The sequence below is a fragment of the Strigops habroptila genome, chromosome 8 (assembly GCF_004027225.2).
Source record: "Strigops habroptila isolate Jane chromosome 8, bStrHab1.2.pri, whole genome shotgun sequence".
In the NCBI taxonomy this organism is placed as follows: domain Eukaryota; kingdom Metazoa; phylum Chordata; class Aves; order Psittaciformes; family Psittacidae; genus Strigops; species Strigops habroptila.
The window spans coordinates 8,404,538-8,425,205 of NC_044284.2; the positions used below are offsets into that span (position 1 = coordinate 8,404,538).

Below are 20,668 nucleotides of genomic sequence, written 5' to 3' on the forward strand. Positions count from 1 at the left end.
GCAGGGGAGGGGCAGGAATGAGGCATCAGAGTCAACTGCTGTGCACCTTAGTAGTTGCCTGTCTCACTAGCACTGTGCTCTTGAGGAAGCTGATAGACTCTTTCAGCAATCTCTGCTAACTTGCCTTTAAAGGTTTTTGTATAGTGCTTGCTGCTTCTCTAGTTGACCTAGTTTGCGGTGTGCAGGTTGAGTCACTATCTGCATTAAAAGCCTTCATTCTCCTACTTTCTTGATGGGTTTCTAGTGCATTGGGTCACCATTCCAGACTATTTATTTATTTATTTGTAATCGTGTCTCATGTAAGCTGCTTCAGAGCAAATTCTTATTTTTCATTAGTCTTATTCTTCCCTGGAACATTACTTCGTTTGGGAAAAACATATAGTAGCTATCTTGGGCCATTCTTCCTCAAGGATTGAGAACTTTTGTGTGACTATAAGCTGTGTTTTTTGGTGAAATATGTCCATGAGGACTCCTATGCCAGGAAAACTAATCCAAAATGCAGTAGCAGGTTTGGAGACTGCAGAAAATTGATGAGCTTGGTAAGATCAGAGAAGAAAAACAGATCTCTAGTAAAAGCAAACACAGCTTTCAAGGCACTTAGCAGACGTATAGAGCATTTTAAGTAATACAGATAAATATCTCCCTGGAGCTTTTGCTTTTTCATCTAAGCACAGATGAGAGAACAAATAGGAAAATAGGGGGGAAACAAAAGCTTTAAAAATGTCAATGAATAATTTTTCAAACTGAAAATTACTTTCAGCAGTGAAAATAGCAGAAGCTGCATCAAGTGAAAGCAGTGAAACTGTGCATAAAACAAGGGGAAAGAATGAGATCAGAGGGATGCAAAGAAAGTTTTGACTTAAGTGATTAACTTCCTTCTTATAAATGATTCATTTTTATTCTTGAAAACATTTTTAATTTGTTTATGTTGCTTTACTAATACACTGGCAATTGTTCGTTATTATCAGGAAATGTTTTTCAGTGTATGAGCAGAAAGTGATTCTTTAATGCTCTTAAAAGTAATTTAAGTGCAAACCATGGTAATTCTACATAAAATGATACTATCAATCAGTGGCATTTCAGCTGGTTTTGAGTTTTATTTTAATGGGCTAGGTCTTAACCCTAGAACAGCTTTACATGCAACCTGTGATACTGGCATGTATTTGGTAGAGAACTTCCGTATACTGATGTGGTGCGTCAGAGCAAAGCTATGAGACTGCCTGATTTTTTGTGAAATGCCACTTAAAGTTGAGTGGTTGGATAGTTACACACTTCCACAGAAGTTCTGCTTTAATCATAAGCTGATACACACCTCCATGTCATGAACTGCCTTCAATATAGAGTTGAGTTCCAAATTTAGACAATGACTATGTCTTTTTGCTATGTTATGTATATCTATTGGATTCAAAGCATAAACAGTTGAGTATTTAGTTCAAAAATAGCTCATACTCCAGTCATTTTGATGCCAAGTTACTGTGCTGAACTCATAGCTGCAACACTGAATTTACATCTCACCATGAAATAATAAAAGTAATCAAGCGATGCAGCCTTGATAAAACATCACGCATAGTAAAAGCATTGACGAGGACAATCTTTGCAGGTCTTGCTGTAACCTCTGACAGCACTTTGGTTTGTGTTACTGGGGAGCTTTGCTCTCAAGTAATAATAAACTAATAAACTAATGAACCCATAGGCACTTTTTCTTGGGCTATTGGTGCAATTAGGTTCCTAAGATGCACTTGCATTATGGAGTGAAATGAGGCCTCAAGAACAGGCTTATGTGTCCCCAGACTCTGACCGGTGCTTTTCCTATCCAAGCTGTTACAAGTGCAGGTTCAAAGGGGTTTTATTTTTTGCCCCTGTTCTGCAGACGTTTTGAGTGTGAGATTATATGTAACTTGGATAGCCAAGACTGTCACCAGGAGAGCTGATAGCAATATCTGTGTTTTCAGTTCCAATGTGTAACCGTGTGAGTCTGTTAAACTAAAATTACTGGCTATGTCACACATTGTTCTCTGCATCCAAGTCCAGCTTTGGGGGTAACAACACAAGAGGGATGTGAAGCTGTTGGAGTGAGTCCAGAGGAGCCCATGGAGATGTTCCGAGAGCTGGAGCAGTTCTGCTCTGGAGCCAGGCTGGAGAAGAGAAGGCTCTGGGAAGACCTTAGAGCAGCTTCCAGTGCCTAAAAGGGCCAACAAGAATCTTTTGACAAGGGCCTGTAGTGATAGGACAGGGGGGAATGGCTTTAATCTGACATAGGGGAGATTTAGATGTATCTAAATATAAGGAAGTATAAGGAAGGAATTCTTCCCTGTGAGGGTGCTGAGGCGCTGGCACAGGGTGCCCAGAGAAGCTGTGGCTGCCCCATCCCTGGCAGTGTTCAAGGCCAGGCTGGACACAGGGGCTTGGAGCAACCTGCTCTAGTGGAAGGTGTCCCTGCCCGTGGCAGGGGGTTGGAACTGGATGAGCTTTAAGGTCCCTTCCAACCCAAACATTCTATGAGTCATTGATTCCGTGATCGTGTTTGTGTTAGCTACTTCATGCATCGGAATCTTTGTGAAGCCCACCTTTTTGTCATGGAAACTGCTGTTCTAGCAGTTGCTAATCCAGATGCATATGTCATCAGAAGTTTTATTTAATCATTGACACTTTTCACAGAGTTTGAGGAAAAAAGAGTTTATGTTCAGTAGCATATACAGGTATGCCACTGAAGGGTATTTGCTATACCTTGAGACCTTAGAAAAAGGTTCCTGCTTGTGAAACTGATGAAGTGTCATTTTCTTTTGTGCAAGGAGTAAAAATGCTGGATTTCTATTTCTCTTAGGCTTATGCTTGTTGCAACTTCAGTGCTTGTTCTAAGTACCAACAGCTAACCCTTCATTATCTATAGCTTATTCAGGGCTGTGCTAAGCAGTATAGCCCTCCTGTGGTAATAATGGATACTTCTGTAGCAAACACCCTTTGTTGGGCAACAAAAAGGGTTTAAGTTCTATAAATGTGTGTACAAAGAGGAAGGTGAATGTTTTTTCCAAAAGCTGAGAGTTTCCTTGGCCTGATAGGATTTGGTAAATCACAAACATAAAGCTATGAATTGGCAGACATGAGCTTGTCACCTAGTCAAGTTTCCTGTGAAAATGGCAGTGTCGTTATGAAATCATGTTTGCATTGTCTTTGCCCTGCGTCTTTTTTTTTTTTAGATCCTGTTTTCTTGTTCTTGATTTTTTTCTTTGCAATATGCAGAAGTTGTTGATTTTTTAAATTTATTTATTTATTTTTTTTATAAACCATACTTTCCAGACTAGAAAAAGACACAATCGTTTCTGGTAACAAAACATTAACGGAGCAAAATTCTCTGAAAAATGGGAATGTACCAGGCTGGAATTGTGCCCTGAAATTGCTTATGTGGTTTACTTGTCTTTTTTTACCTTTATGCTGTGTTATAGTGTCTGCCAAGTGCATATAATTCATATATATATTGATCATCACAGTGCTGCTGATGATGTTGTGGTCTGTACTAATTTGTTCTTTTTGTTGTTGCAGTGATCACTGATGGGGCACTGGATAAGACAGCTCTAACAGACGATGTGGGAAGTGAGGAGGACCTGTATGAGGACTTCCGGAGCTCCAACCACCGCTATGGCCACCCTGGGGGAGGCGGAGAGCAGCTTGCCATCAATGAGGTACTGAGCTGATTGGTTTCTGACAGGCTGGAGAAGGAAAGATCTGTTTCTTCTTGTGAACCATGAGAGAGGTCAATAACCAAACTGATAATAGCAATTTGGATGGGGCTTCAAATGTCATTTACTGGGGGTACTACTTACAGTTGGGTAATGACAAGGTCTGGGCCTTCCATCAGGATGCTGTCCCTAACAGTAGAGGACAATGGTGTAAGGTTATGCAGAGCCACCGGTCTTGGGCAGGTAGCTCTCCTCTTAGGTGTTTTTGGAAGGGAAGCTTAAAACCATCAGAGAGCAGCCTGGCCAAGGCTGTTGTGAGACTTGAAATGTGGTGTGCTGGAGGCATAAAGGAAATGTTGAAAAATGAAATAAAATAATATTGGGTCTACATACTTCTCTATTGGTAGATGTGAAGGGTGGAAAGTGTAATGTAGGCTTGGTCTTTACTGCTTCTTCCTGTTCCCCAGTAAATTCACTCTAGGGATGTGAAAGACATTCCTTTTTAGTTAGTGCTTTTAGCTATTTTCTTTGATAATGCTGACACTGATTAGCTTGAGATCATCAATTTAAAAACATACTACTTATTTAAACTGATGCAATGATCAACATATGAACAGGATTTAAAATGTGCTGGTTTTCTGCAAAAATACGGTTTTGTCTAATGCATGATATGCATGACCTTCACAAGATGAGAAGGCAAGGATAAAAGATGTATTACATTTTCTTGTGGCTCAGCTATAACTGAAACTGTTGACTGAGGCTCTGTGTCTGTGTGTTTGATACATACAATGATGGTACATTCGGGGTCTGCAGAGGCTCCAGGCTGCTGCACAGTGAGAATAACTGCTTTCGACAAACAACAATAGCAAATGCTCTTCTAGCAGTTTTTCTGCTTCTAGTGCTCAGAATCCCTGACTACATCCTTGGGTGCCCGGGGTAAGGAAGAGACTTGCTATATTTTCTTCTATTTTTTACATCCAAGGGTTATCAAACCATGGCGAGAGCTTTTTGGTTTAACCTCAGCTGTTTCAGGCTGTTGTCACTGGCAAGCAAACAGAAAATCTTGAGTTGCATTCTCCCACATTTGTCTGGTGTGGTTATGAGGGAGTCTTGGGCACCACAAGAAGTCAGTCCCCTCAGTGTGCACTGAGACTGTAGGAGGGGGATTTTGCTTCCCTCCCATTCTGGTGCTTGCTTTGGTATGTTTCTTACAAAATCTCTGAGGTGAACTAATGAATCTGTGAGGTAGGAATTTTACATGAACAGACATCTCAAGTGTTGGAATTGAAATATCTCACATAGCTGGCAATCAGACAGGCTTATTTTCATCTTCCCTGCTGGACCCAAAGGCTGGGTATTGATTAGCCTTCAGTATTTTCCATTGTAGTGCTAGGAACAGTGTAGGGTGAAAATATCAATGTCCAATCATTTGGTCTCATTTTGTGAGTAGTCTTGTCTTTGTTTTGTTGTATTCAAAATTGCATTTTATTAATCGTGAATAAGGAAACTATGGTAACTGCGTTATTGTTAGTCGTCTTGGAAGAAGCAGCTTTCAAATAAACAGAGAAGGTTGAAATACATTTTTAAGGCATTTGGCAGACCAAGTGTTGCATTAAAAAACAAAACACCCAACCACTGAGTTCTAGCTCATTTTGGATCAAGAGAAAATGGTTATGAAGTAAAAAAGAAACCTTTCATAAAACTAGAAAAATTTATTGGCAAGAAAACTAGAGGGATAAAAGAAAGCTGGGAAGGTTATATAAAGCCCACCTAAGAAGATCAGCACGAGAGCATGTAAGAGCCAAGAAAAATCAATCAAAAAGCAAGAATAAGGGTTTGGGCTGAAAAGAGAGGCAGGGAAGTCATTTTCTTGGGGTATCTGTTTGACATTCCTTCAAATGCTCATGAAAAGAGATTTTGTGTTTAGATTGTACTTGGTGGAGTTTACTTTGTGTTTGTTCCAGATGAAGGCCCTATCCTTGTGTCTTTTTGCTTTCACAGTCTAATTGGGTAAAATGTGGTGAGAGAAAAATCTGTATTGCAGAAGCATTGTGGGTCTTTCCTGTCAGTGCAGAAACATTACATATAGGACAAACATAGCATCAAGCTTTATGAAATGTGTTCTGTGTAGACTGAAGTTGAGAATGTGAGCTATTAAGCATACAAAAAGCCTGCCTGCACAATGCTTGAGTGATAATGAGGAAAAACTATACTGCTTATCAAGTAATTAGCCTGGACAAGTAGGTTTAGGCCTGTTTGGGAACATCTGATGTGTACAAAGGGTTTGTTCTGTCTTGCTGTGTGAAGGGTCCATATAGCTCTGTGCTTTGAAAGAAATGCTATTGCAGTTCAACATGTGGAGTGTTGAGCCCCTTGTAGTCCAACATGAACAGTACCATCTTGTGAAAGCAAAGCACTAAATGTTTGGAAAATAACTGCCAGACTCCCTATTATTTCCTTATCTCTCTTACGATTCTATGTTTGATAAGTTTGGAATTTGGTATGTGAACTCTTGTTCCTGAGGAAATGCGTGACTTCACTGGCTTCAGCAATGAAGGGTTTTATATAAGACATGTAATACCACTGTCTTATGTTTTAAAGTGCCAATATTGTAGTATGTTACAGATGTTTGTGCTAACCAGCATTCGTTAAAAAGATGCAATTAAGCTAATTGGTTCCAACATATATGTTTCTGATTTAACAAAGCAATTCGAACAGAGAAATCTTTTAAACTGACAGAGGGGAGATTGAGATTAGACATTAGGCAGAAGTTCTTCCCTGTGAAGGTGCTGAGGCGCTGGCACAGGGTGCCCAGAGAAGCTGTGGCTGCCCCATCCCTGGCAGTGTTCAAGGCCAGGTTGGACACAGGGGCTTTGAGCAACCTGCTCTAGTGGAAGGTGTCCCTGCCCGTGGCAGGGGGTTGGAACTGGATAAGCTTCCAACCCAAACCGTTCTATGATTCCATGTTCAGGAAGTGGCACAAACAGTACATCTGCCACATCCCAAAGGCAGCAGATCTTGTAGCAGTCCTCTATTTGTCTTACTGAGCAGTGTATAACTGGGGCTGTTGAGTCTGTAAAGCATTATTCTTGTGCTAAACTCTTTGATCACTCACGAAGTTGTTGTTCTAGGCTTACCCAGTGCTCCTTCAGGCTGTCTTAAACAGGAATAATATTCTTCATAGCATTTTTCACACTATCTACATTCTAATTAATAGAAATCTCTCATGTACTATATGGGGACAAATTTCAGAAGACAGAAAAAATTTAAGCTAGTGCCACAAAATGTCACCATCCCCTTTTGTACAGAGTAGGTTGAAAAAGCTGTGGTCACAACAGTGTTCCAGACTGAAAACAGAATTAGAATTATTCATCATATGGAAGCAATATAGAACATTCCTGTGTAATCTGGGAGAGGAGATTTATTACCACGTTTATACCTTAATATATTGAGTATATTGCTCTCCCAACTGATACGAAATTGAATAGAAACCAGTTAACAAATACCACCCCCCTTCTTTTTTTTTTTTTTTTTATTTTTTTGTTGCTTCCAGAAGGTTTAATTCCTTATTTTGTGTCTTTAGTATTTCTGCAAACAAGGTTGACAACTGTGGTCCAGAGCAGCAATTATGATTTATTTGCAGAGTTACAGTATAAAGCTCAGTGCTGCCAAGGACAAGAAATAGTGTTCCCCAAAGGACATAAATCTTTACTGGATCCTAGTTTTTGTTCCCAAGTGCTTGCATAACTCTGTACAGGGCTCAGATGTGAATGTTAAGAGTATGGAGTCAGAATTGTAACTTCTTTTACTGCATGATGGATTTAGTTTTTACAGTTCTCAGGCCTGCAAACTTCTAAGGTCGTTTCAGAGGGCTTTTTGCAATGCAAATCCGTATATTCAAATACTATGTAGCAATTATGTCCATCAAATATCAGGATCAGGAGCTAAGTGGTCTCAGGGGTCACCAGAGCCATATTTCTGGTCTTTACCCTGGGCAGCTGTGGCTGCCGTGAGCCACTTCTTTGTGCGCTCATCAGTGTTAGGGCTTGGTCATCCCCTGCGCAAGGGATCCTCCACCTGCAGGCTGGAGATGAAGAGTGGGTGATGGACGCGAGTGTAGCTCACTCTGCACTGTGGATTATCCTCATCTGAGGAAAGACAAGGGCATGCAGGGAATAGAACAAGAGGGAATGGCTTTAATCTGACAGAGGGGAGATTTTCATTAGACATTAGGAAGAAAGGTGACATTCAGAGAAGCTGTGGCTGCCCCATCCCTGGCAGTGTTCAAGGCCAGGTTGGACACAGGGGCTTTGAGCAACCTGCTCTAGTGGAAGGTGTCCCTGCCTGTGGCAGGGGGTTGGAACTGGATGAGCTTTAAGGTCCCTTCCAACCCAAACCAGTCTGTGATTCTATGCTTATCTTGCAAGCAGATGTTGGGGTTTTTTTGGAAAGGTGGGAGAAATGGGATAAGCTTTCAGACTGCAGATATGCAGTGAGACCATAGCAATTAAAATGCTTGTCCCCATGCATTTGTGTGAGGTGTGGGTAGGTAGCTCCCATACCATGTATGCTATGGTCTGTAGCATACACACAGACCACCAGCAGTTCAATTCACACAGAAGCATTTCTATAAAGTACATAATTTTTTGCTAGACCCATGCTTTCTTTAAATAGCCCTATTAATGTGATACTCATTAGGAACAAACAAAAAACCCCCAGCCCCCAGGCTTAGCTTAGTTCTTGGGGCAGGAATAGCACATTGTGGGGTCTGTCACAGTTTTAACTCCTGAACAAAAATTGCGATGTGTTAAAGTGGAAGGGGCCCTGCACACGCATAAAGGAGTGTCTGGGTTGTGGGGTCAGTCTCTGAATGGACCTCACTCCTCCTTCCAGGAGCCAGACTGAAGCAGCAAGATAGGAGAGGTAGGCTCTGTGTTTCCCCTCTTTGTGGGCAAGGGTGTCTCCCCAAACACATACTGACATGTTGAAAGAGGGGAAGGTACTGCCCAAACTCTCATCTGTGGCTGTAAACCAGACCTAAATACAACACTCAAAGGAAATAACTGGAGGCAGCATGATGGCTTTGGAGTTCTTACATCAGCCCTGCCAGCTGTTAAATTGTAAAGACTCAAACAGCTTCTGTTAACAGCTTGGTAATGACAGCTTGTGACTATTAGGGCACTTTTAATAATATCTGTTGTTTGTCAGCATTAAATGTTTTCCCCGTTACTAGGGTGCAGAGAGAGGCTTGGCTCCACAAATAGTTTTCCCCTTGGAGAAAAAAATGATCCAACAGTGTTTTAACTCCTGAGGCTACTTGTGCCAAATCACTTCAAAGCCCACTTGTATCTTATCCAGTGTATCTGTGGGTTCCTAGAACTGTCCAATGCTCCCCATCACCTAAAGAAAACACAGCATATCTTCTGATGACGCTATCACAAGAGGTGGCTGTTTCTTTATGGTGAAGGCTGCAACCACCTTCCAATGCTTTGGCATCCCGTTAAGAGTTCTTTTAATCCACGCCAGTGGCATTGTATCCTGTTGGGCTAAGGGTTACGTTTGCAGAAGGTCTTGGCTTCCTGCCTGCCACTTGCAGCATGAGGGCCATTTACCAAGGCGCCAGTGAGATCTTCAAAGCCTTGCTTTGCTACACTGGAGTTAGTGTGGCAGGCAGGCACCAACCCTCTGAGGTCCTGATGGTCTGTACCTGCTGAGGCCTACCACATGCACCTAAGCACAGGCTTTCTAACCTGCCATGCTTTGGCCAGTGCTGCCTGCAGGACCTGATTGTGGCGCACACATGCCTGGCCAGGCCCTGTGCAGTGACATTGAAGGATGTGTGTAGGTGAAGATGGTTTCACCATTTGTGTGTAAAGTGGGAGCCTTCCTTTCAAACCTGCCCCGTGTCTGATACAAAGAAGGAACTTGTCCTTGATGTATTTCACTAGCTATTCTTGGGAGCTCCTTGTTTGGCTTTCTGGGATCCTTGGTTTGGTACCTAACTCTCTACAGCTGTTTTACAGGAGGAAGAAATTAGAAGCACTGCAATATTTGCACCCCTTCTAAGATTTGACTTCAGAAATGTAGCATAAATTAAACTGCAGTTACTCCTGATTGAAATGGTAGCCTGATGGTATGCAGAGAGTAGTCTGTTTTGCACAGTCTTGGTGTTACAATTCACTCTGCCAAAGTCTTCATATTAAAAACAGTTTTGGGGATGTCCATGCCCCAGTTTGTTAGTTCAAGAAACACCTGTGATGGACAGCAGCGCAATAACAAAGTGGATATTGGAGTACAAAGTTTTGCAGAGAGCAGGGGATAAAGAAGGAATGTGACAGAGTAGGAATGCTGGATAAAGGTTAGTGTAGAGGTTATTCCAGGTTTAAGTGTTTGCATAGAGGCAGAAGAGTGAATATATCTGGTTTTATACCATACTTGTACCTCAGGCACCTCTCAGCATGGTTGTGATATCAGAACATTTCTTGGATTTGTTCTCCTCTCTCCAAATCCTGATTTAGAGCAGCTCCTCTCTGCAAAGTTTTGGGTTTTTTTTCCTAATCCGCAGAAGACATTTGAACCCTGTGCTGGAAAAACAAAATTCCTCCTGACTCTTCTGGCCCTTCAGAGAGCACTGTTAATCCCTCAAAAGATCTTCCCTGGTAGCTTCAGCCCTGTCCTGTGGCCAAGGCTCCATGTCCTGCACTTGGTAAACTGGGGGCAGAGTTAGCAGCAGGTGTGGCCATGTTTTAATGCAGTGAAGGCATTGGCACATTCCTTGTAGTTATATGTTACCACTCTGGTAAAAGCAGCAGAACTGTGGGAGCTGTAGAGCGAAGAAAGATCAGCAAGAACAAACAAGCTGCCGAAGCGCCAACCCCGCTTTTCCTGAGGCTCATGGAAAGAGTCCCCCTCACTCTGGGGGCGCTTGGGGCCAGCCCTCGCTCGGTGCCCTCAGCATGCCCTGGGAGAGCCACTGTTGAAGTGCAGGTCAGTCACATGCCTGCTCCTTGCAGTAAGATGAGGAGATGTTGCTTGCATTAACCCCACTACTCCCACACCGGAACGCATGCGTGCTCCGCGGGCAGGCGAACACAGCAGCCCTTGTCCCCAGGAGTGTGGGACTGGCTGACACACCTCCCTGTGGCACATAACTTGTCAGATTTGCATAGAGTTGTGGAGTGTGATCGGTGCCTCAGAGGATAGGACTAGACCTGTGCTGCTTTACAGCTGTTGAATGCCAAGTTCAGCCTATTTCTTGCAGTTTTGGGTTGAGGGGTAGGTGCAGTTGTAGGGAATGGTGAACTACAAAGGTGTTGATGTGAGTTATTCTTTTCAATCCTACTTCTAGCTGCTTTTACCTGTAATCTTTAGAGAGGATCCTGCTTCTGGCTGTTCCACTGACTTGCTACTGGCAAGTCTTCATGTCAATGGGTTTTGTGAAAAGAAAGCAGGCTGCTTGAGCTATCCAGTATGGACTGAATGTCCTGGGGTATGTTCATGTTCCTCTGTCCCTAATGTGTGCTTTGCTAGTAAAGCAGAGACGTACCTTGCTCATTTATTGTTGGGGCTATCAATTTCCCATCCTTGCCTTGCTGATCATCTTGACAGTCACTTACCAAGTTTCCTTCTGAGCTGTATCTTAGATTCTTACTAATTTCTTGGTCAATGGTGCAGGCTCTTGGAGAACAGCCCACCAAGACTTGTTCTTCGGGTATGTTGTTCTGCTGCATTTTTTCCAGCATGCTGGCTCTAAACCAGAGGTATAAGGAAAAGGTGGCCTTGGAAGGCTGCTTAACTACATAAAATTTCTGCCCTGCTTTTCTGTTGTGCATGACATAAAAATGTCCAGCCTGTTTCCTGCACACAGTTTGTGTATGTCTTTTACCCTCTTGTAGCTTTTCTTACTCTCATACTCCATGGAGCTTGTTCTCCCCAGCCCTCCTTTGGCTCCTTCAGTTGCATCAGAAGACAATGAAGGAGGATTTTCAAATTAACATTATTACATGCCAGCTTGGGAGAACTTTACAGAGCTGTTACTTGTAAGCATTTTTCCTGTTTTCTACATCCGCAAGACTGGTATATTCTGTAAGAGGTGAGGAGGCTGAGCAGTCACAGAAGTGTCAACGCTGCTCTGCAGCTAAAGGAACTCTGTCCTCATATTTTATAATGTGTGGGCTCAACAGAATGTGCCAGACAGCCCCAAACTACATGGCTTTCTTAAACTCCTGTATAGTCAGAAAAAAAGGAGTCTTACGGTCTAGAAACAAGCATCGTCCCTGTTGTGTGTCTATCACCACACCGCCAGCCACATCTTAAAAACTCTTATAGGGCTTATCTTTTAGAGGTTTTTCACCTCTGTACATTATGCATCTTCCTCTACCCCCTGTTAGTCACCATGTTCATTTTGTCACTCACCTTGCGCTGTTATTCATCCCCTTCTCACCCACAGACTTTTCACTGCTTCATTGCATCTTCCTCTGTTCTCACCTGCTTCAGGCTCCACAACTCTATTCATACCGGTTCCCTCTCTCCTTTCCCTGACTTTCTCAGAGTATTTCTCTGCCTGTTTCTCCCTTATTTCTCTGTTCCAGCCCACATAGTGCTCAAGTGAAGAGCATTCCTTGTCTTTATCCGTGGCTGTCAAATTTTCAGGATAGCAAAATTAAAGCATTAAAATAATTTCTAGGACCTCCTGAACACCACCTCCCTTGGTCGCTAAGGATTGTCGTTGCCACTCTGTCTGTTCCTCAACTCTGTAAGAGTGTCATCTTCTATTCTGACCCCTTTCCAGCTACTGCATTCAAGCTGTTAATCTTGCCAGGTCTCTAAGGTGCATCATTTCCTTTCCTATCCATCTGTCTTACCATATATCCTATTTAGTTTGTGTTTATTTCAGAGCATCACTAATAGAGCATCCTTTGTTCTGCCTGTGTCTAATCTTGTGTTGAAAAGATCTATTTTCCTAGGCTATGGCATGGACTGTGCCAGCCTGTCTTTGCTTCTCTCTGCTTGTTCCTTGCTCCACCACACCTATCGTAATATACATTGTCTTATTTCCCAGACCATTCTTGTATATATATCCCTTGCCTGTCATCTGTCATTCAGTATTGAGAGTGCATTTTTCACCGTCAAACCCAGGTGCATGCCCAACACTAGTCACATGCACCCTGGAAATGTGTCATCTTCTGTGGGTGATGCTGGCCACTCCCACATATGTCAAACATGTTAATAATTATTGTTGCTGTTCTTGAAAATAAAACTTGCTGTAGGAGAACTTGGTTTTCTAGCTTTAGTAGAGTCTGAAAGCAAAAGACTGGTTGCTAAGCACATTCTGTAATATTTTTAGGGTTACTTTTAAGTCTCTTTTGTTTTGTAGTAAGGGGCTCATCTAAATGGCTGCTTTTCTTGCAGTGTACCAGTGTGGCCATGCCTTAATCTATGCACTGCACAAAGAAACTGTTAGGCTAATTTTCTTTCCATTGATAATTATCTCTTGTTCTCTTGCTTGAGTCCTAAGCCAACTTGTAACGTTTTGGCAGGATTACGTGAGTAAACTCTCCAAGGAAGTACTGTCTGTAAAAGCTGTGTGTGCTTAAACCATGCAGTACTAGCTAGAGAAACATGCAGTGAGAGTAACTGTGCTCTAGTAAGAGTGTTACACACTGTAAAATTCAGAGCAAATTGTGGGCCTCTGACAGACTGCTTTCCGTTTTAGAAATACATGATCATATGCAGTTTTAGAAGCTGTACTGGTTCTGATGTTTCCTGGCTGTGGCTCAATAGTGAATGACATCCTTTAGGGAGGTGTTTAAGATGCAGTTGTTACTGAGGGTTAATTCAATGCATAAGAGGGTTGGTAGTTGCTTAATTTGGGTGATAGTCAAAGTGTGCTAGTGTGGTATTTGGGAGTTAAGGAAACTTGGTTTGCATGGATTGATTTGCAGGTAGCAGCGCTTGCCCCCCTCACAGTTTCATTCTCAGCCCTTCTTTTCAATTGCTGAACTGAAAACCTAGTAGAAAGTTGTCCACTGAATGTCCACTCAGAGCCTGGATTCTTTTTCGAAAGATGCCTTTGAAATGGTTCAATAGGTGGAAGTATTTTCATTACCCAATTAATGAAACAAAAATTAATAGAAACTTCTTCCTCAAGAAGCTCTTCATCAGCTCTGTTATGAAAAGGGCAGTAATAATTCAGTGATTTTTTATGTCAGAGAAAGGTTCAAGGGGGAGAAACCCAGTCACATGGATCCAGGTGAAGTTTGTTACTTGGGCTGTTGAAGGTTTCTGTGTGTGCTGAACATCTTCTCTTCCTCTGCGCTTTTGTATACACAGCATCCAAACAGCCAGTGATGCCAACTAGAGGGACAGGGAAGTTCATATTTGGATCTGTGGCTTCATTGGTGTGAAAAGAGAGTAATGCTACTTCAGAAGATACCCTATTTAGGAACAACTTAGGAAAACTTGTAAGAAATTGATACTTGCATACTCAGTTTGCGTGTGTCATGGTTAAACCCCAGCTGGCAGCTAAGTGTCATGCCAGCACGCAGGCACTTGCTCACTCCTATGTGGTGGGATGGGGGAGAATTGGAAGGGTTCAAGTGGGAAAACGCATAGGTTGAGATAAAGACAGTTTAATGGGTAAAGTAAAAGCCACGCACACAAGCAAAGGAAACCAAGGAATTCATTCACTGCTGCCCATAGTCAGGCAGGTGTTCAGCCCTCCCCAGGACAGCACGGCTCCATCATGTGTAACTTGGGAAGACTAATGCCGTCACTCCAAATGTCCCCTTTCTTTCTTCTTCCCCCAGCTTTGTATGCTGAGTGTGACATCATATGGTATGGAACGCCCCTTGGGTTAGTTGGGATCAGCTCTCCTGGCTGTGGCCCCCCCCAGCTCCTTGGTGGGACTTGCTGGTGGGGTGGTGAGAGGCAGAAAAGGCCTTGGCTCCATGTAAGCACTGCTCAGCAATAACCAAACCATCCCTGTGTGATCAGTGTTATTTTCAGCATGAATCCAAAACGTCGCCCCATAAAAACCCAGCTGAAATCGGTGCAGCATGGTAAGCAAAGCTCTGTTGAACAGAGCAGGCAAACAAACCATGAGCCAACTTGCCTGGTTTGTCCACACTGTGTGTCCTGTGCAGAGAATGGGTCAGTGTGGCTGGGCAAAAAGTATGTGTCTGTGTCAGATGGGCCTAATCCAGGCTCAGTTCTAGCACTTCTGTCTTTGCTAGTTGTTAATATTTTGACATGTTTTTCACCTTGTTGGAGAGAGGGTGTTGAGAAATGACCCAGTAAGAGTGTTCTTTTTTGCTATAGTGATGTTTAGAGCAGTTTATTTTGTGCCTATAATACTGATACATTCTTGGCTTTAGGAGGAGTTGAATTGTGTTGTGTGTCTTGTAGTGAGCACATCCCTGTTTGTGCTAAGTCCTGGAAACGTGCTTTAGCATGGGATCTAGCTTGCTACTCAGAGTCTTGCTTTCCAAATCTGCTTTCTTGTGAGAGATGGTGGGGCTGGTCCCCTCTGAATGGCTGCCCTTGGGGCCTCACTCTGGGGCATATGCTCTTTGCTTTCCCATTGCACTGGGTATAACTTCAGTGCTTGTCTCCACAGTTATTTATCTGCTTGTTCTACTGAAGCACCTATGTTGCTTATTACAGTTACTAATTTTTCATGTTTGTGTACATATGCCTTCAAGTTCCCAGTTCAGCTGTGACAATATTGAAATGCTGTTTTCATCTGGCAGACAAGTGGGGTTGCCTTTATGCTTCTGTCCTCCCAAAACAGTCTTCAAAAGCTTAGACCCCATTTGGTGCACATACAAGCAAAGTGACAAGTAAGGGCTGGACAATAATTAGTATGACTTAAATGAAAAGCAAGAGGTGTCTTTCTGTTTCTGCTTTATCTAATGTTAGGCTGGGGGTTCTTGAATAATTTACTCTCTGAAGGCTTGGTCACTGACTGACTTCTGTAACTGTCAGCAGGGCTTTGTGTGCAGTCAGGCCTTGGAGGCTGCTCTGCACTTGCCACTTGGACTGTTCGAGTGGCAGCGTTATTCCCTTGGTACAGTCCTGGCTGAGGAGGAAGATTGGAAGTAAATTATTACAATTGCAAATTAGATTCCAGTGAATATTGTACAACACTTACTTGAAATGTGCTCGTTCAGTGATGGTTATACAAAGTAAGTCTCACTTTACTACAAGCCACAAGGTAAACCAAGGTAAAACCTTCATCTCTTTCATCTCTTCCTGATGCCGTTTACCACAGAAGCATGTCTGATCAGTGAGGAATAAGAATGAGGCTTGATTTCTGTCACAGAAAAACGCCACATGGTGTTTAGCAGCACGCACACACCCACCCACCCCGCAAACACTTCCAGTTACCATGGAAGTAACTCCCCCGTGCACAGAGGGGAGATTTAGATGAGACATTAGGAAGAAATTCTTTCCTGTGAGGGTGGTGAGACACTGGCACAGAAAAGCTGTGGCTGCCCCATCCCTGGCAGTGTTCAAGGCCAGGCTGGACGGGGCTTGGAGCAACCTGCTCTAGTGAAGGTGTCCCTGCCTGTGGCAGGAGGTTCTATGATACACACTGACTGTGAAGGACATTGGGGTGAAAACAAAAGCTATGTCACATCTAGAGTCATTCTGCATTTTTTGTCCTTGTGGAGATCGGTTTCTGCTCATGCTTGCTTTATTCCCTGTGGGGTCAGAAGGGTGACTGCAGTTTAACATTGTGCAATGCTCCAAAATGTGCACAAGGTAAACATGTTATATGTGCCCTGGCAATGTAGTGCAGGCAGGAGGGCACTTAGGTCTGACTTACACAGCGTGTGTCTTGGTGGGTCACTAGAGTTTATTTCTTTTCAGCGTAACTGACTAGAGGAGAGGAGATGGTAGTTGCTGTGCAGGTTTCAAAGAAGCATGTGTGATCATGCTTCCCATTCACCATGATTGGTTTCTCTTGAAGATCTGCATAAGTCCCAAATACCGTTTGGTGGCTTATGCCTACGCTCAATCAGTTCATGAAAAACCTTCAAAACCAGACATGAGTTGCAGAATGCTCAGGAGTTGAACAATGCAATGATGTGAGTCAACTGTGGACTTGAAGAACTTCCATTAAATTGAAGTCTGCAAGCTTAGGGATCTAAGTATTGTGCTGTGGTGCATATGTCAGGGAGAATTGGTTTTTCAAAGCCATTGAGAAAACGCAAGCCTAAAACTCAAGAACACCAGGGAATGTGGGCAGCCTGTGGATCCCAGTAGTTTGCTCTGTGTGTCAAGTTCTGCTCATCAGGTCTTGAAGCTGCTTGCCTTATGCAGTATTCCCCTTGTTCTATATTTAGGCTAGAGACAAGAGGATTTTCAGGATCTTCAAGTTCAGAAACCAGCAAACTGAGATAATGCTAGACTTGATTTTATAATGCCTAAAAGAGATCTCTTAAATGCTACAGAAACAGAAAGGAGACAGTGGGAGCTGTTTGACTGCTTAGCACTTTCTATATAACCCCTGCTGAGGTTAGCACAATTTGGGAAAAAAACAAAAGTACCCAGCCAGATCATAACTCTTAAACCTTTTCCCTTTCAAATGTCTCACTTGCCATGTTCCAGTATACATGCAGGAGCTGTACAGCTCTTCAAGAAGCATTGTGGGCATTGATGTGCTAACACCTGAAAAGATAGCTGTTTTTTATATGCGCTTTCAATTGTGAGAGCAGCTGAGTGCATTCTGCTCATACCCACATCGTGTGACTGCTCCCTCATTGCCCTTCCCAGAGATGGATGCTACCATAGGTGTTCAGTAGTTAGTGTGTTTAAGGGGAGAGCCATGACTTGTGGTTCCTGCTCCTAAGAATGTGTGAGCATGTGTGTATATATATGTATATACACACACATTAGGGTTTTGGATTTATCTTCTTTTTGCATGTTTGGAACTACTGGGTAAAGTGCAGAGTCATATCCGCTTTGCACCCAGCTCCACAGTAGCTGCTCTGTCACCCAGCCCTGGCTCCAGGGGCTGGACTGCTGGATTTATATTTCTGTTTCATGAGGGGGTGTGTGTGGGGTGAGCACATGAGAACTGGAAGATGTGGAATTACCTCCTGTCAGTGAAGGACTTGAATACCGGGTTCCTTTCCTGGGGGGTGCTATCACTGCCAGCTGCTGAGTAAAAGATGGGCTCCTTTGCTGACTAGAGGGAAGAAAAGGGCTGCAATTGTAGTCAGAGAGCCTGTCTGTGATAGGTACTCTTCGTGAACCATCCCTGACCTTTCCAAGGAGGAGTGCCTTTTCATCCTGATCCTGGTCAGATGCTGGTGGGAGCTGTGCTTAGGCTGGGGTATCTGTGAGTGTACCCCAGGCAGCCTGATGGTTGGTGAGCTTCACCATCCAGCAGCAAAATGTTAAGTTCATAAAAGCATGTTTAGGGCTCTGCAGAAATGACTAGAGGTTTTCTGGTTGCAGAGATTTCACAGAGTCACAGAATTATTAGGGACCTCTGGAGAACATCCAGTCCAACCCCCTGCCAAGTCAGGGCCCCTTAGAGCAGGTTACACAGAAATGTGTCCAGGTGGGTCTTGAATGTCTCCAGACGGGAAGACTCCACGACTCCCTGGGCAGCCTGTAGATTTAAGTGCCTCAGTCCTGTGGACATTCTGGCCCTAGGGTCCTGCTGGGAAGCACACAACAGCGTCCAACAGGAGCCGCTTCTCTGGACCCTCAGTCAGAGTGCTGCATCTCCCATCCTCCTTGCAAACACCCATCAGCTTGTTGCACACTCAGGTGCGTCCCCGCCGTGCCCTTGCGCTGCTGCAGGGCCAACTTTCCTTGCCCTCCCTGGGGCAGCAGGACTTGTCTCTACCGCAGGCTCACTGTCAGTGCGGGTGGAAGGATTTAAAAAACAGCCGCCTAATCCGCTCCTGACCCTCCTTAAAAGCCTCCCCTGCACACCGCGCGTTGCTAGGGCCTGCATAGATCCTGGAGACGGCGCCTAGCAAATAGCTGAGCCGCTCTCTGGAAAGCCAATATCGCAGCCCGGATTGCAGTGCTCCGGCACGCCGGGGCTGCCTGCAAGGAGGAATTCAACATCTTCCTTCTGCTAAAGCGATGGCGACGGCTCCTTCAGCAGAGAAGATGTGGAAGCCCACGGATGTGCTGATAAGCATCCCCCTGAGATAAGGGGATGGGGAAGGGGCGTTTTGGCACACGTGCTATGCGGGACCAGCAATGGCTGTGTCGAACCATTTAGACTTCTGCTTTTGAGAGCTGTAAACCAGCTTTTGTTCACAGCCCTCTGCCCCATCTGTGCCCGTGCTGTGGGCTGTGCAGCAGTCACTCAAGAAGCTTGCTGCTTTCTTTTTTGCATTTTTTTTTTTCCCCTTTATTTTCCGGGGGGCTGAAGCCATGGCAAAGGTCCCCGACCGAAGCAGGCACAAATGGAGCGCACTTCACACTTTCCTCCGCTGCAACATGAACCCGGAGACCCAGCGGGTAGTGGTCTTTGTCATCCTGCTCTTCCTCATCATCGTCAATGTGGTGCTGATGTTTCTTTTGGCATTTCACTGAAGGAGGACTGCCGGTAGTGGTGTGGTGCATGGGGGTTTCCAGGACTGGGCGACAAATCAGCAGGTCAGCTTGTCGTTGTCTGCCTCTGGTCTGCTTGTCTGCTGTTACGGTAACTGTGTGTCTCAGAGTATCCCTCCTTTGTTTTTTGATCATCACCTCCTTCCCCACCCTGCTCCCCTCACTCTCCTCCTGTCATCACCTGTGCCTTGCAGTTTGGATCACTGTTAAACCAGAGAAAGGCGAAGAGGTAACAGAGCCAACCTGCTTAATCGGAACTGCTCTCTGTGGCACTGGATCCTAACCATGACAATACTGTGCCTATACGAAGCACTTATCAACCCTGGCAAAGCTCAAAGTGCTGCTGCTTTGTTTGCAGAGGGACAATCATCCTATAATGAGCCCTTACACAAGGACCTACTACGTGTAAACACCTTCTGTCAAAAGCTGAACCCTGTAAAGCCTCTGTTGCTCTGCCATTGTGAACACTGCACTGTGTGGTGGCATGAGTAATGCCCAATTAGCCAAAGTGATTGATCAATAGAGTGCATCAGGAATTCAGGCTGACTAAGTGCTGCAGCAGTGTGGAAGGAGTGTTTTGTTGGCTTTTATCCTATCTTTATTCTATCTAAGTGCTTATCTGCTACGTGTATTAAAATGTCTGGCAGAACCACAACACAGGACACTAATGCAGGCCACATGTTTCTCACTGGCTCGTAGTAGCCATGCACAGCAAGGAAACAGCTCGAGCAGCATTCTTGTAGACCTGTTAGGAGGGAAGGGCAGCAAAGCAGCATGCTCACTCCAGGCCTGTTTTATTGTCAGCACGTCACAGCACTTCCAGACTTGGACATTGGCACCTTGATGGAGTAACACTCTACCTGATGGCATTGAAGGAGAACGATTCCTGGAGGAAAACAGACTGGGAAGGAAGCCACAGTGCACTGTTCTTAATGACACTGCTTGCATTTGTGCTGGAGACTGTGCAAAAGATCCGAGCCTGTAAAAATCATCAGGATCCTTCATTTCATGTGTTAGGTAATCTGCAGTTTAAGTACAGCATTCGTGAGGGCAGTGCATTTACTGGCACTAATGGCTGAAGTTACTGCAGTCCTTCCAGACCTGAGTATTTACAGCTTCTGGAGTCAGATCAGACGTTGAAAAAGGCAGGATGGTGATGTTGTCTCTGTCATCATGAGTGATGTACTCTGTACTAGTGGTTTATGTGATTGTGTGTAATACATTGTGTTCTACAAAGCCACGTCACTTTAGCACACAAAGCAATGAAATTTGTACTTGATGAGCTCCTATTTGCTACATCTGAGGTATGAAAGATCCTTCGTCCTGAGAAAGAAGAGTTTCCTGCAGTGCTGGGGTGTGTAGCAGGCCCCAGCTCTCTGCACTTCTCTAGGCATCTCTTACATAGA

The 20,668-nt window shown here is 44.0% G+C and overlaps 1 protein-coding gene across 1 annotated transcript in view; it reads left to right on the top strand.

Annotated features, from left to right (window-relative positions):
* ARHGEF4 (Rho guanine nucleotide exchange factor 4) overlaps positions 1-20,668 on the top strand; it is a 209,474-nt gene that overhangs the window by 158,603 nt on the left and 30,203 nt on the right. Inside the window, 1 exon segment of the mRNA XM_030495802.1 lies at positions 3,541-3,680. Within this exon segment, the coding sequence (XP_030351662.1) occupies positions 3,541-3,680 (140 nt within the window).